The following is a 16,975-nucleotide window of genomic DNA, read 5'->3' as shown; positions in this document are numbered from 1 at the left end:
GCATTGTGAAAAAGATGTGTTATGTAATTGTTTGATTCAGTTAAATCTCTGACACTGACAGCAAGAGATAACTGGTATCTACTTATACTAATATCTGACTAACACTGACAGCAAGAGATAACTGGTACCTACTTATACTAATATCTGACTAACACTGATAGCAAGAGATAACTGGTATACCAATCTCTGACTCGCACTGACAGCAAGTGATGTCTGGTACACCAATCTCTGGACTAACTGACAGCAAGTGATAAATAGTAAACTAATCTCTGATTAAAACTGACAGCAAGAGATAATTGATACAAAAATCTCGGACTAACGCTGACAGTAATATATAACTGGTACACCAATCTCTGAGTAATGCTGACAGTAAGACATAACTGGTGTATCCATCGATGACTAACACTTACAGCAAGAGATAACTGGTATACCGATCTCTGACTAACACTGCATTGATCTCTGACATAACAATAATTTAAAAAAAATTATCTTTGCCAATATTCTAAATGAATTTGCGTATCCCACGTTGTTTGTGTAAAATTGTTTTTAAAGTTTAAACCTTTAAAATGTGTATTCCCAGAGAAATCAACAACGAAATATATGTATGTGCATTTCACAAATAGCAATAACATATAAGATAAAATCTAAACAGCGCTTTTTGGGGGCACCCAATCAGGAGGACATAAAATACAGGACTCTAAGAGTTCATAAAAAAACAATACAGTAAGTTTCAACATCAAAATTGGAAAACATCAAACTTGAAATTAATTATTATTGGTGGATACAACATCAAGTTATCATTGCACACTTGGTGAAACACTTGAGTCTTATTTCACATTGCTTGTAAATATACAAAAACACATAAAAGTTATAAAATGTTAAAAATATACTTAGGATTCAGATAAAACTATTAGGTTATATGAAATACAAATCAGCATAGAAGTATTTGTCATATTCCAGAGACATGCTTGTAAATAATATTAATTGTCAAAAAAAAAAACTAAAAGATTTTGCTGGAATAATTAGAAAATAATTTTTAGCATATTTATGAACAATGTTTAAAAGATCAATGTACATTAAATTAGCTCACTCATGAAGGAAAAGTTTAAATCACTCGTGGAAAGGAAGATATCGGGTTATTTTCGATAATAGCTATCGGCAACTAAAGAGCATCCTAGATCACAGGATATATTGATAAGAAAACCAAAAATTATAACTTTGACCCCATCTCTATCTGGTACTTGTCCATTTTGGTTTTACAAAAATTATAGTGTAATCCTTGAGATTTCAGACAAACAAAATAAACTTTACTGTTAAAATAACTACTTACTGTTTTCGGCAGTCTTCTCTTTGAAACTAATTCTAATATTAAATTGATAGGTATCTCTTGAGATTGGCCACAGTTCTTCATCAATCAGCCTACTTCTAAAACGAATATTTTCCTGCTGCATATTGAAAATCACTGACATTGATTTATTATATTTATATGAGACATGAAGCGAAAAAATAGGTTCTAGGTGGTCTACGCATACTGCTTATCGCGTTCTATTGGAATACGTTTCGACCACATATTAGTATGCCTCTCAGGGCCGGCCCTGAGCCAGACGGCGCCTGGCATGATCACCGTAATCTATAATATTCGGATGATTTGTATTTTTTTGCAGCGCCGTGAAAAATAATCTCAATCACTATATGTTAGGACTGTTAGGTGTTAGGTATTATCAGTGCCTTGGCAATTCGGCGCCCAGAGCAGACTGCTCCAGTTGCGCCTGTATAGGGCCGGCCCTGGTGCCTCTAATTGTATAGCTCTGTGATTACCAATAATAATGGCCTGTAAAACTTAATTGAAAATATTTGTCTGTGTGGTACCTATTTAGTATAATTTTAGTTAATTGAGTTGTGTTATAAAATAAAGAGTAAATGATAGAAACAGTTTTTGAAAGGCATTTGTTGTAAATTGACCCGATGGATGCCAGCAGTATCGTATACGATAATATGATTCGTGAGGTGTCTTTAAAATCTACTTAATTTTGTCTTTTGAAAAACTTTTTTAATGAAATTAGAATTTTTAACACTCATACTAATACACCCCATTCCTTGATTTATTGTAAAAACGCTGCTGACATTTAAGTATCTATCTACACCAAAATTTGCCACATTGAAAATAATAAGCACGACAAACATTTTATTTTCAGGTTATGTTGAACTTTAATGAATAAACTAGTCAGTAGGTATAAAGAAAATGAAACAATAGAAATAGGCTGGAATTAGAAGAAAAGGGACGTTAAATGAGAATGTTCTCTGGAATAGGACACACTTAGTGCTGTACTAGAAACAGAAATAAGAGTCAAAGTTTTCAAGCTCATTTACAAGGGAACAAAACAAATAGGTGTCGGAGGAAAATATCATATGCTATGTAGTTGAAGGTACAAGGTGTCTTGCAATCAATTATCAGCACAGCGGGTGAACTTACAAACTCTGCTCAGCTGCGACAAGATTCACTTTGGATTGGCACGGAAGATCACCCCTGAAAAGTGTAATGTCACTAACATAACTACATACTACTTGCAGATTGCGGAGTGGCATTACTATCATTGCATTTGTGTCAGCTTTAACTCAATCGCCTCGGTCCAGATGCATTCCCGCTATCTACAAATAGAATCCTACGCCGGACAAAGCTCTCGAGCACTTTCTGGTGCTCTTCTGCAGGCCAGAATTCGATTGGGAAAAGTATTTTTACTTAGCTGACTGATTTGAAGAACCATAAAGTATGTAAGTACTATAAATCAGCTTTTCTGTTGAATTCCAGAGCTAGTCATGATTATAACTAACAAAACAATGTTAATTTGTCTGCACATACAACTTTTACATTGTTCTGAATTGTACATGTAGATAGCAGGTTTTGCACTAAAATGTGGCCCCGTATGAAAAAAAAATGAGCAAGCCACCTACGCTTTTCTACACTTTTCACTGTGTTTTATTGTTTTAATATAGCAGTTTGAAAATAAGTAAATGTGGTATAATTTTTTACAAGTTAGAAGTTAAAAATTCAATTTGTGTACTTAATACATATGCATTATGTTATGTATGTATTATATACATATAAAGAAATTTGTTTGTAATCAATGCAAAATTAATAACTTACAAGCACTTGAAAAAATACTTCATTGATATTGATGCAATGTATTGTCATTAAGTTGTTAGCTAAAATTAATGCAGTTCAGAAGACAGAAATGATCTGCAATGACATACATACCATCAATATGAATCCGGTCATTATAGGCACGGTATATTGTCGGTATAAATATTCTGTATTTTCATTTTCTGTTTACAACTTACAATACATACCTATTGTAAAACATGATCCCAGTAATAGTTATTGGGTACGGTGTAGAGTGGTGGTAGTTAAAAAGCTGTTTTAGCACTAGGTCTATAAAATACTGTGTGTTTATGCTTTTGGACCTTAGTGCAAAATTATACGTCTATAAGGGTGACCGGGTATGTCATCAAAATGACAATTCAACACACCTCCAAAAAGTGATATAAGGAGATGAAACAAAAACTAGGTTAAATAGGTTACATAGGTAACTATAAACAAAAACTAGATTTAATAGTTACCCATGTAACCTAGTTTTTGTTTCATCACTTTTAATGACTCTATATCACTTTTTAAAGGTGTGTTGAATTTTCGTTTTGATGAAATATCATGGAACCGTCTAAAAGTACATGAGTTTTGAGCAAGTTTGCTTGTAAATCAATAAATTAAGGAATCTAATTAATCTATCTACCGAGTGTAAGCTGTAAAAATAGTGTGACAAGATTGATAAGTAATTATTAAAACAGTGTATTTATTTTTTTATTATTCAGAGGTCCTTTTATAAGGAACTGATTAACTAGGCGAAAAGATGGACAATGTGATAAAATGAAACATTGTATAAGAGCTGAGCATTGTATAAGTGTCAGTGTCGATAAGCAGCCATGTGGTACCATTCTCACTCATAATGCAAAAAATACATATTTTTTCCACAGTACCTATTAAATGTTTCATTATAAATGTCAAATTGCTTGTGAGTGACACCCATAATGTCTAGTACGATTTCCAGACTTCCTGTGGTAAGCGCCAAGCTAATAAGAACAACTTGCTTTGTATTTTATAAACACAAGAATAACATGATAAGCATGATTTATGAATTATTAGTAATCATGTTGAGGCAATAATAAGTTGAATCAAATTATTATGTTTTGGATTTCACTCTGAATTTAAATGCTCAATTTCAAGGGGCTGCAGGTCTAGCACGGACAATCGATAAAGCCATATTGACAAAATCCGTCATCTATGGTTAGTTAGCGATATTTGCGAGCACAGTCAGAATGTGATTCCAAAAGTCAGTAAACAAAAGCCGCTGCTTTTAACTCGGCTTTCAAGGTGTCGGATAAGCTGTCAAAATGCATATCTTTTTGGATAATATAAGCCAGTTATGCAAATGGCTTACATTAATGGAGGTGAACGAACTAAGTTCTTAGAATTTATAGAAATCATTTACACAATTCATGGATTTAATTAATTTATCTAAGTCGCGATCAATTGATTATTTTTCAAATATGAGAAACAATAGTTGTTGGTCATAAATAAATACCTCATGATCTAATTAACTCACTTTTTAGTGTCAAAAAGTACACGCGGACTGCCAATTTATATTAAAGTTATTATTTAAATTTGACATTGTCAATTTATAAGTATTGTTAACTTTTACTTAGCCGTCTGATAATTAGGAATGTTAATTCATAGACAGATGCACCAGTGTTGCCAGCGCTTATCGATTTGCATTATCAATATCGGTCTGGGTATCAACAGCGCGACCATGTTCGGGAAATAGGTTTAAAATCATCGGTAGTTACGCCGATCGATCCAATATTGTAAACTTTTATGTAAAAAATGTCTGACCTTAGACCTACATAATCATTTTTCAAACCATTTTTTTAGGTAGGCAGGCACTACTTTATGCAAAGAAAGTAGTAGCATGTCTTTTAAACAATTTTCATTGACACTAGCAATCAAGATTCAATATTTCTGATTCTGAACGGTATACTGGCAATAAATCAAACATTAGACGTACATTTTTTTCACTCAATTTGAAGTAGTTTTGGTTAGCTGGTCCCATATAGGTTACATATATACACATCACTCATGGTGTGGTATGAATTTAGGAAAATTAATCTAATTTTCTACGCTCATAAGCAGTTTTAATTGTTCGTATTTAAACTAGGCGGCTAGGTTAGACAAAATTACTTCTCAATTTAATTAGAATTTATTGTAATCAGAGAATAATGTACCTACATATGTAATTAGTCAGTAAGCTTATAAAAAAATCTAAAAGTAGTCAATGAACTTCAGTTTTTTATAATCAGTCGAAACTGAAAAGCTTTTAACATATCTTAAAGGTTGGGTCATATTGCTTACATAATCAACTATTTTTAGAGTGTTATTGATATGCAAAAGATGTTGGGCAAAACCAAATTTCTAGTTTCTAGTGTGTTCAGTCATGCCCACTAATGTTCGGTGATAGATTCCAATTAGGTAGACAATTATATCGCCAATGGTAAAAAAAAAAAAACAAAAGCGAGGTGTGACTAACAATATTTGGAGACTGCTGGATTTACTTTGTAGGTAAGTCAGTATTTTTATATTGCTAAATAAATACTCTAGGCTCGATTATTAACTATTATTAACCCACTTCCCGACTTCCGATCCAGCTGAAACTCGGCAGATTCGTTATCGGTGACAATGCATTTTATCATTTGGTGGCATTTACGAACACACACACATACACATTTTTCTGAAATTGGATGAAATGATGGCACAACTAGGTTGTGCTTTTTCTAGATGCACCATCTGACGCTGCTGGTCAGTGACAGTGGCGGAAGTCGAAACTGTTTCAGTACATAATAAAAATCGATGTACATATTTTAGTAAAAAACTTTTTTACAAGATTTTTTTTCAAGTTCATTTTGTTTGAGACTCAGTTTTATTTTAATGTTTTCCTTCCAATTTTAGAAATTCTTTTTGAAATTAAATCAAAATACATTCAACTTATTTTTACATACAGAGTGTCTGGTAAAGTGCAATAATTTCAGGGGTAATTCTACATGATAATAGAAATAAAAAGTTGAATAACCTCTTTCGAATTTCATTATTTTTTTCCCATACAAAAATATTTTTCCATAATCTATCTATCCAAAATTTAACTATCTTAAAAGTTTGGAATTTCGAAAAAGGTTATTTATTTTTTACACATGTACTACTAGAATCACCTCCCGAAGTTACTTCACTTTATCCCCTGACACCTTGTATAATAATGTATAAATCTTCAATAAAGAGCAATTTTGTAATATACTGAGTTAAGGTGTACCAGAGGTATCGGTATTACCCATAATATTAACTACAATAGTCTGAATTGACCGGCAAAATGAGTATTGTTACATCCTTATTAAAACCTTGTTAATTGAATCATAAATCTTCTCTATAAAGTCTCGATAGGTTGGTTAGTAGGTACATCATTGAATGCTAATAAAAGTGCCTTACTAACTGTGAGTAGGGTTAGAGAGCACATTACTAATTGCTAGATAAGTCTTCGTTCACAAGATTTTATTAGCTTTTATGGTATGTGAGTCATAGATGTATTCACTCCATGATATCAGTCACATTTCTAATATCGCTAAATATATAGTAATGTGAGCATATTACTATTTGCTAGGTAAGTCTTCGCCTACACGTAGATACAAATCTTTGTTGGTTACATTACTATTTATTTATAGCACATTACTAATAGCTAGGTAAGTCTTCGCTATAAGGTAGATTATTTACTAACCTTTGTGGTAGATTAGTTACATTGGTAAATGGTAATATACAAGTGCCGTACTAACCTGTAAGTAAGATTAGACAGCACATAGCTAATAGGTAGTCAGGTGTTGGCTCTAACGCCATACTAACCTGTAAGGTATGTCGCTGAGGTTGGACTGGCTGTGCGAGTGGGGAACCTTCTGGTGATGGGCATCCCTGACTCCGGAGACGGCGAGTTCGTGGGCAGAGCCCGATAGGGAACGGTCGCTGCCGCGACGGCGTCCCATGGGGGGAGCCCCGGCGCCCACACCGCCCGCTGAACCCTGCTGGAGGAGGGCGGCTACGGGGGGTGCGGTTGTGGAGGACTTCTTCTTGGCGGGGCCGCCGAAGCCGAAGAATCTGCAATCATGGTGAAAACTCATGTCAAACCGTACTGATTATAATAAAAGACATAGTATCCTAACGGCTGCGCTAATGTTATTTAACTCTAGGTGTGCCGCCGCAAAATTTTCACCGTGGGCCATCTGATTCTGTTTTCGTCATAACTTACTTATTTTTTAAAATACTAGTTGTACCGTCTTACTAGATAATGTGTTTATATACAATTAATAAAATAGTATATAATCTACTAGTGTCCCTAGAATAGCAAGTTATATTCAGATAAATGGTTTTTTTCAGGTATGGTTACGCTGACGTTCAAGAGGTTCAAGGATAAATTAAAGGATTATAGAAATATCCTTCAGTACAAATTAAGATTTTTTTAATTGCTCGATATAAGTAACAATGGATATTGAGAGAACTAACGTCTAATGGAGTTCAGAGTTCAAAAGAGAGCGAATGAGCACGCACTACTGTAGATAAACCTTTGTTTAAAAGACGACAGTAGTCTCACTCTAACACTTTTTTTATTTATTTTTTATTTATTTATCAATCAACATAAAGATTTTTACTTGTATTTATCGACATCTGTCTCACTAGGGTACACCTGTGTCGAGACACGAGTACACTGCAGAAGTCAAACTGATAACTTTATTATCCCACACCGATGTAGGGTAATATCTAGAGACCGGATTATATGCAACAAAAATAGCCCAAAATATGCATGCAAATATGCAATAAAAATAGCTAAAATATGCACGAAAATCCATAAAAAGGGTCAAAATATGCAACATGAAATAATACAGGAAGTCGTATTTTTACATATTTTTTTTTATTTTAGTAAGCTATTAGTTCTCAAGGATAACAATTATATTTTCGAAAATATCAATTATAAAATGTATTTAACAATAAAATTTAGAATTTACCTTTAAAAACGTATATGACTAAGTACTGTTCTAAATGTTCTGTAGACAAATTGTCTCTACGATCGCTTAATATATTTTTGTAAGCGGAAAAGGAACGTTCTACGTCTACTGATGTGGCTGGACAGAATTTAAATTTCGGTGCGATTTTTGAACTTATTGTTCCGGGCAAAATTTCACCTGCCCCGTTGATGAAGTTATCAATTTGGCACAAAGGTTCAAACCCTGGGTTATTATTCAGTATGTTTTCAAATTTTTCTTAGAGTTTACTCGGGAATAGCTTTGGCAACGAGGAATTCATAAGGCGAATTTCCTTCATAACCTGAATAGATGCATTCAACGCCAATCCATGAGTTTCAAGCGTTTTTATATTTGCAGGTATGTAGGCGAAATGAGTGGTAATCATAGCTAGGTTTTTTTTTAATACTGGCGTCGTCAAACGATTCTTTGCACTGGAAAACTGCCAAAGCCTCTGCACTATCGAAGTCATTGATAACACCCTTGATGGCTTCAAAATGTTCATGGTAAAACATCGCAGCTTCGATCCATGTACCCCAACGTGTTATTACTGGCTCAGGAGGTAAAGGGATATTTGGCAGTTTTTCTTTGTAGGCCTTTATACGAGCAGGCGCCTTAAGAAACACTTTCTTTGCTGATGAAATCAGGTTATTTACATTCGCAAACTTGGATCTCACTTCTTCGGCGAGTCTGTGAATTCCGTGAGCAAAACACGTCACATGAATCAAATTGGGATAAAATACTTGGAGGGCTTTGCCTGCTTTGATCATATAGGGGGCAGCATCTGAGAGCAACACATACACATTTTCATCCGCAGAAGATTCAGGAAATATTTTTTTTATACCCTCATTCACAAATCTGGCGATCGTAGAATGATTTGCCTTTTCAAGTTCTCTGCAGGCCACCAAATAGGAAGGTGAAGGTTCAAGTTTTAATGCACCAACAATCAAATTTTGCAATGTAACGGCTGCAAGTGTCGATGGTTTCGTCAGCTGAAATCTATATGATGTTATCCTTGAGTTCATTGCGTATTTCTTCCAGCACATGTAGATAAATTGATGGTATGTAATTTTTACGTAAAGTAGATTCATCCGGTATATTTTGATTTATGCAATATTTTCTGAGAAAATCCTCCAAGGCAGGATTTGTCAGTTTGTATAGAGGGATATTGCTTGCAAGAAATGCTTCACATAGATCCATGCTAAAGTGATTTTGTTGTTTACCTTTGGAGGTTACTTCACTGTTACTGCTACTTGCCACTGTAAAAACTTGTTTTCGTGGGCACTTCTTCTGCACTCCTGAGATATGAACACTGGTTTTGACATGCTGGTCTATTTGGAACTTTTTTGTGCTAGAAATGTTTTTCTCGCAAACTCGGCAGTATAAAACTTTTCCGTCGTATGTAAATATTCCAGGATATTCAGCTATCCACGTATGGGCACTTTTTTATCAGGGGGCATGGTTCACTTTCACAATGTACAAATTCGTGCAAACAAACAAAACACTAGACGAAACTCTAAAGAACAGCGCGTGCGACCAGTCAAAAACAAAATTCGCAATTCACTGAATTACCATAAAAATATACCAAATCACTCCTCATACGAATGAATGAATTGTTTTCGGCGATTAGCCGAATTAAGCCGAGTAGGCGCGAGCGCAGGCGAAGATGAGAGAGGTTCCCCCCCGCTCCGGCCGCCGGCCGTAGCGATCAGTAAGATCAGTTATCAGTTCTTCGCTCAGCTTCGCTGGCCGCGCGCCTTGCTATCTGACGTCTATAGTGTCGCTATGTGAGGCATCTGAACGATATCAAGCGTAAATATGCAAGATCTCAAATTATTTGCTAAAATATGCAACTACCGCTGAAAAGGGTCTAAATATGCATTTGCATATGCAAATATGCAAATGCATATAATCCGGTCTCTAGTAATATCTATACATTTGCATTCGTTGGAGCAAATACGACAGGCAGAAAGGCTATGTTTGCCTAATCAGAATTTAAATTCTTTGATGGGCGGACATAAGAGTATAACTGCAAAAGTGTAACTTTTCAGGAGAGCAAAAAAACATAATTATGAACCCAATTATCTCAAGTATTTTAAGTTAGTTTAAAAGGCACAAAGTTGTTTATTTATGTTTTGAGTACTGGTGTAACTATACTGTTAATACCATTGATGCCGGCATACACAAGACACATTTTCTCATATAAATCGTTAAATGGTCAAAAATTCAGTTATACTGTTATGTCCGCCCATCAAAGAATTGAAGGCGAACTGAATATGACTTTCTTTAGCAACAGTGGTCGGTCGGAAGACACGGTCAATAGCACCTTTACACAGCAGCTTGCAGTGATAGCAAACACTGCAAGACCGCCTTAACACCTCAAAAGAGAACCAGCTTTAGTACAATTGGAAGCGAGAATATTGTAAATAAGCATCATCCACTGAAAGGCAGATATATGGTACCATCCAAATGAATGAAACCATGTCAGACAGTGCCTTTCTTTTTCATAATGCAAAATAATACTATACATGGATCACAGGTATATATGTACCTACATAGTATAGTATATCTATAGATGGATCTTACCGCTTCTTGTGGAGTGGCTGCTTGCCGGCCGCAATGAGCGCTTTGTAGTGCTCGGAGCGGATGAAGCGCGGGTAGCAGTCCTTCTTCAGCAGCAGCGCGTACACGTGGTCAGCGGCTGCGTCGAATGTGAAGCGAGACGGAGTTTTCAGCTCTTGCTGCACGCGCTCTTGCGTCTTGCCGTCAATGTTGATCTCGCACGGTGCGCCCGCCGCCAGGAACTCCCTGGAACCACAAACAATAACGCGTCAACACAACTATATAGAATTACCTCAGTACTCGGGGCTCTGCTGGGGGTGGACCTTCTATTTCCCTAGATATAGATATTCATGAAACCAAAAAATGTACAATTCAAACAAAAAAACAAGGGGAACCTAAGGTGGGAGAGGAGAGGAGAGCTGATGCTACTTGGGTGTACTTTTCCTTCTTGGGGCCTTTGGGGAACCAAGGGTCAGTGAAGAGGAGAGCTGATACCACTTCACTGGACTCTTCCCTAGCAGGGCTTTCAGGGAACCCAAGCAAAGAGGGAATTCCGATGGGAAAACCCTTACCACTATAGGATACTCCAGGGGATCCATACCCGGGAAAATAGGGACCCTCAAGGGACCTGGAAACAAACTCAATGGAATGAGGTGAAATGGGAGATAGGACAATAAGCCCTAGACCTAAGTGCTCACGGGAACTATCCGTATACAGTATCCACTTTGTTAAATAAATAAACAGAATATTCAATCAGGTTATTAATTACTTCTTCTAACTCAGCAAACTTATTTTGTGGCACCATTTTAATTAAAAATTAATAAAATACTTCGTTTTAACCACTTTTATTGTTTATTACCAACATGTTTCATGAGCAACGCTCACTTCTTCAGGGTTTTTGATAAAACTTTTATCAAAAACCCTGAAGAAGTGAGCGTTGCTCATGAAACATGTTGGTAATAAACAATAAAAGTGGTTAAAACGAAGTATTTTATTAATTTTTAAGGTTATTAATTCATTATTGCTAACTAAATGTTGCTACGCTAATCTATCTGAGAGTATTCACAAATAGATATTACATAAAATGACTGTTTAAAAAATCTGGAGAAATTATGACCAGACCCGAAGCCAGGAGATAAGATTTTATTACCCTGAGACTCCGGGTGAGAAAGTGATTTTTTTCATTTATTGTTATTAAGTTTAATTTGTAGAACTCCATTTTATTTTTTTATTTTTTATATATACAATAATATTATTATTGGGTTTATAAAAACAGTTTATTTTTAAACAAGTTCTGCTGTGTAATTATTATTACGCGTGACAGCTGTTTCGCCCTCTGAAGGCATTATCAAACTGTGGGTAGCCCACTTACAGACGATAAATTTATATTATTTCTAGGTAGGTATTTTAATTTCATTTACTGATTTCTTAATTGATTTCTAAGTAAAATATCAAAAATTATTAATGGTTATTACCCCAGCAAAGTTTCCCCAATTAGTGTAATGTTTAAATTTGACTGAATGTCTTTATGTTAGTTATTCCCAAACGATGACTCATAGGGTTATTTTAATAGCATAATTAAGTACTTCATAGTGCATTCATATTTGCATTAGGTTTGAAGATATCTAGTAGGGGTGAACGAATTATATTTGTTTGTTCATTAATTAGAATAGCTTTTGGATTATTAGAGTTTTTGTTAATTTCTAACTGCTCTAAAAGATTCAGTTTACGGCCTTTATTTTGTATGTGTAACGGAGTTGGTTTATTATTATCATTAAGTGAGTGATTTTCATCTAGGAGATGTTTGGCAAATTGAGATTGTATTTTATTATTATTTTTAAAAGATCTTATATGTTCTTTAAACCTAGTGTTAAAGGACCGGCCCGTTTGTCCAACATAAACAGCGTTGCATTCGTCACACTGGAGTTTATAAATGCCACTATTTTGTAATTTGAGTACCTTACTTTTTGAGTTTTTAAGAGATGATCCTAAGTTGTTATTTGTGCGGAAGGCAATATCTAAACCACACTTTTTGAGGACTTTGCCAAATAAAATTGCCAAAGTCCTCAAAAAGTGTGGTTTAGATATTACCTTCCGCACAAATAACAACTTAGGATCATCTCTTAAAAACTCAAAAAGTAAGGTACTCAAATTACAAAATAGTGGCATTTATAAACTCCAGTGTGACGAATGCAACGCTGTTTATGTTGGACAAACGGGCCGGTCCTTTAACACTAGGTTTAAAGAACATATAAGATCTTTTAAAAATAATAATAAAATACAATCTCAATTTGCCAAACATCTCCTAGATGAAAATCACTCACTTAATGATAATAATAAACCAACTCCGTTACACATACAAAATAAAGGCCGTAAACTGAATCTTTTAGAGCAGTTAGAAATTAACAAAAACTCTAATAATCCAAAAGCTATTCTAATTAATGAACAAACAAATATAATTCGTTCACCCCTACTAGATATCTTCAAACCTAATGCAAATATGAATGCACTATGAAGTACTTAATTATGCTATTAAAATAACCCTATGAGTCATCGTTTGGGAATAACTAACATAAAGACATTCAGTCAAATTTAAACATTACACTAATTGGGGAAACTTTGCTGGGGTAATAACCATTAATAATTTTTGATATTTTACTTAGAAATCAATTAAGAAATCAGTAAATGAAATTAAAATACCTACCTAGAAATAATATAAATTTATCGTCTGTAAGTGGGCTACCCACAGTTTGATAATGCCTTCAGAGGGCGAAACAGCTGTCACGCGTAATAATAATTACACAGCAGAACTTGTTTAAAAATAAACTGTTTTTATAAACCCAATAATGATTTTTTTCAGTTGATTCAGGTTCAAAGTTTTTCTGTCGATTTCTATTGGAACAACCTTTCATAACTTTTGCTGGAACGATAGGCCATTTTGTGCTTTATTTGTTCCGCGTGTGAGAATAAAAAGATTCATGTTAATATATAGTCATCATTGCACAATGCTGTACGACAATAGATGTATGATTGTCTACGTATTTCCTTTATTACCAACCAACATTATAAGGAAAGGGGGATGAAGTGAAGATGGTTTCCGGTTAGGTTAGGTTAAGTAAGATAATAGAAGGTTATGTATGGTGAGATGACGTAAAGACTAAGATAATAATTATATACTATTGAAGAAGAAGATAATACTAATAAATCCAAACGAAACATGTAACAGAACAAGACATAGAAAAATAAAAAAAGATAACGGTCACAACTAGGAATCGAACTCAGTATCTCTTGTGTTACTGGGACAGGCATCTTAAACTATGTATATATAGTTATGTACTCACTCGTATATCTCGCTAACTTTGCGCTGTATCTGTGACTGAGCACTCCTCCTCAGGTCGTTGGCCGCCATCCAGAAGCGGATGTTCTCGTGCGAGTACTCCTTACGCAGGTAGGCCGTGAACTCATGCAGGCCTGTGGCATCCGACACCAGTTCCTCCATGGACACGGCCCAACGCCGCACCCGCTTTTCTGTCGGCACCTCCACCCTGGAAAGAGAGGCATATTACACACCAAACGATCCGATAACTGCTTATAAATTGTGCAGGCACGTGACATACGACACCAGTTCGTCCATTACACACCAAACTATCTAATAACAGTTGTTACCAAGTGTAATGTGACAATATGCATGTATGTGTGATCGAATCATACCAGTGTCCATTTCGTTGTTATTGTTTTTTTTTTTTAATAATGTGTGTTACAGTATTATTAGGTATTTATTTTAGAGTTCTTGTCTAAAATAATAGTAAAATTTTGAAGAAGATGACAATGCACAGTTGCATGGAGCTATTGATCTGCCAGTAGGTGAGGTCATCTGTAACCAGGGGTTGGAGGGCTGCGTGGGGCAGATGGGGGCTTAGGTTAGGTTAGGTGAGGTAAAGTTAAGTTATATTGAGATGTTGATCTGCCAGAAGACGAGGTCTTTGTGACTCAGGGGTTGGAAGGCTGCGCGGGGCTGACGGGGTTGGGTTAGGTTAGGTTGGGTAAGGAATAGTTAAGTTACATGGAGCTGTTGATCTGCCAGTAGGTGAGGTCGTCCGTGACCCAAGGGTTGGAAGGTTGCGCGGGGCTGACGAGAGGGTCGTACTCGGCGAAGGTCTCCGCGTGCAGCACCAGCCCGTCCAGCGCCACGGACACCTTCACGCGCGTGCGGCTCAGGCAGCTCTTCAGGAATTCCACCTGTAATAGAAACAGACGTCATTAGAATTTCTGAAAACATCTGACATCCATGAGGTAAGTTCTTAATCAAAGGAAAGAGGCAAGGGGAGGAAAATGGATTGAAAAAGGTTGTGAGAATGGAGAATCAGATATGAAAACTCTCAAACTAATTCAAACCACCTGATATACAAAAATGACAGGAGTTTTTTTACTCCCAATGGGAACATAAGATAATTTCTGTTAATCACTTAAAGGAAATATATACATATAAATATAACATCCACTTGACCAGTGACGTAGGATATTACTTACGGTCCCTAAAATAAGCTGTCGGGTTTTGGTACTCGGTACGTAGCTTTTCAACGATCGTGAATACGTATAAATTTAAGGACGGGTTGTTTCGGAGAATTTGAACAATTCGTCAAATTTCAACGTTCATTTCCGGGTTCTGTGAAAGTCCTATTCAAGTTCTGTTAGTATATCATTATAGGCTAGTTGCTTGACAAAACTGAAATTAAAACAGAACTTGAAAAAATCTTTCACAGAACTTGAAAATGAACGTTGAAATTTTATGAATTGTTCAAATTCGCCGAAACAACCCGTCCTAATAGTACGAAAGACATTCTTTATTTTCATATCATTGCTGCATTAAATGTGAAGTTTATTAAAAGTGCCACTTAGTGAAAAAAAATAGGGATCGCTCCATCGCCAGAGAAAATTTCAGATTTAGTTAATATGTACTCTCACGTCCATTCGACAGCCCTACAATCAGTGATGCCATAGAGCGAAAATTAAAATCGGTAGATTTGAGTGAAAAAAATTGGTAGGTCGTCGGAGGGGGTGGCTAGAGATTCCAGGAAAGACGAATTAACATAATATTCCAGTACTCAACAATATTCCAGTTTAGTTAAAAAACTTCGGTGCATTTTCTGTGGATATTAACTGCATTCGGTAGATTTTCAAGAATTTCCTGTCGCTGCCTACAGTAGAAAATGGGTATTTTCCACGAGATATTAGGTAATACGATTATAGTGTGTTTGAATGTCTGTTTGCGCCTAATGTTTATTTAAAAAATGAAAAGCCAGCAATAAAACTAAGTCTTTTTAACTTAAACAATACGTTAAAATAAACTACAGTGGAACATCTACTACTTACAGCTCTAGGACATCTGCTACGACACTTAAGTAGATATATTTGTTTCATGTTTTTTTTTTTTAATTCTAGATTCCTGAAATTCGTGTCCGTGAGTTCCTGAAAGATATATCCTTGCTTGTCCCTTTTACATGGTTTGTTTAGTAATTCCAGCACGTCAAGTCGCGAACGGCCATTACTGCGTGTTAAGTTTCCAGTTTCATATTTTACGAATACGTCCGATGGGCAGGAGGTTTAACTTCCGCTTTTATATACCTCCGCCTATCTAAAAAAACCTCTACCTTAGCCCCTAGCCAACAGAAACTATGAACAAGGCTTTCACAGAAGAAAAACGGTAAACAGGGACACAAAATAAATATTGCATTCTGAGTGTTAAAAAAATTAAAAGTAAAAAATACATTTTATTTTATAACTACTTTAATTTCATTACATTATTTTATTTCTTTTAATTTATTTATTTCTTAATATTTCATTTAAATTTGTTTAATTTAACATAATTTCAATAAAATTAATTTTATCTCTAAATAGTATAAAATAAATTCGCCATATGTTTGTGCGCTTAGTTCTTCTTTTTGATATGGTTTTCACTATCTTTAGCAAATTTCTTCTGAAAGGTTTATATATATAATACACGCATATTACATTTACAAAAAGTAGAGAAAAGTCGAGTTTATGAAAAAAAGTAGTAAAAAAATATTTTCGGCTGCTTATATTGTCAACGCTGCCTAAACCTTATGAGATACATCAAAATAATGTACAACAAAATTGTATATCTTTAAAAGGCCTACAGGAAAGTCCGCGATAGTATAAGTCTATCTTTTAAGGATAACTCCCAGTAACGCCGGGTACACGTCAGCTAGTTTACATATAATTTGTCACATAA

The 16,975-nt window shown here is 35.2% G+C and overlaps 1 protein-coding gene across 1 annotated transcript in view; it reads right to left on the bottom strand.

The window, feature by feature from the left end:
• LOC149421553 (uncharacterized) overlaps positions 1-16,975 on the bottom strand; it is a 519,511-nt gene that overhangs the window by 9,035 nt on the left and 493,501 nt on the right. Inside the window, exons 8-12 of the mRNA XM_089634868.1 lie at positions 14,786-14,961; positions 14,064-14,267; positions 10,747-10,968; positions 6,992-7,240; positions 2,474-2,527 (exon numbers count right to left, since the gene is read on the bottom strand). Coding sequence (XP_089490994.1) covers positions 2,474-2,527; positions 6,992-7,240; positions 10,747-10,968; positions 14,064-14,267; positions 14,786-14,961 — 905 coding nt within the window. The remainder of the gene's footprint in view (positions 1-2,473; positions 2,528-6,991; positions 7,241-10,746; positions 10,969-14,063; positions 14,268-14,785; positions 14,962-16,975) is intronic.

Source organism: Hesperophylax consimilis, chromosome 8 (genome assembly GCF_061612785.1).
Source record: "Hesperophylax consimilis isolate HC1 chromosome 8, BYU_Hcon_1.0, whole genome shotgun sequence".
Taxonomy (NCBI): domain Eukaryota; kingdom Metazoa; phylum Arthropoda; class Insecta; order Trichoptera; family Limnephilidae; genus Hesperophylax; species Hesperophylax consimilis.
Note: the sequence above shows the minus strand (reverse complement) of the source record. Positions and strands in the feature narration are given on the sequence as shown.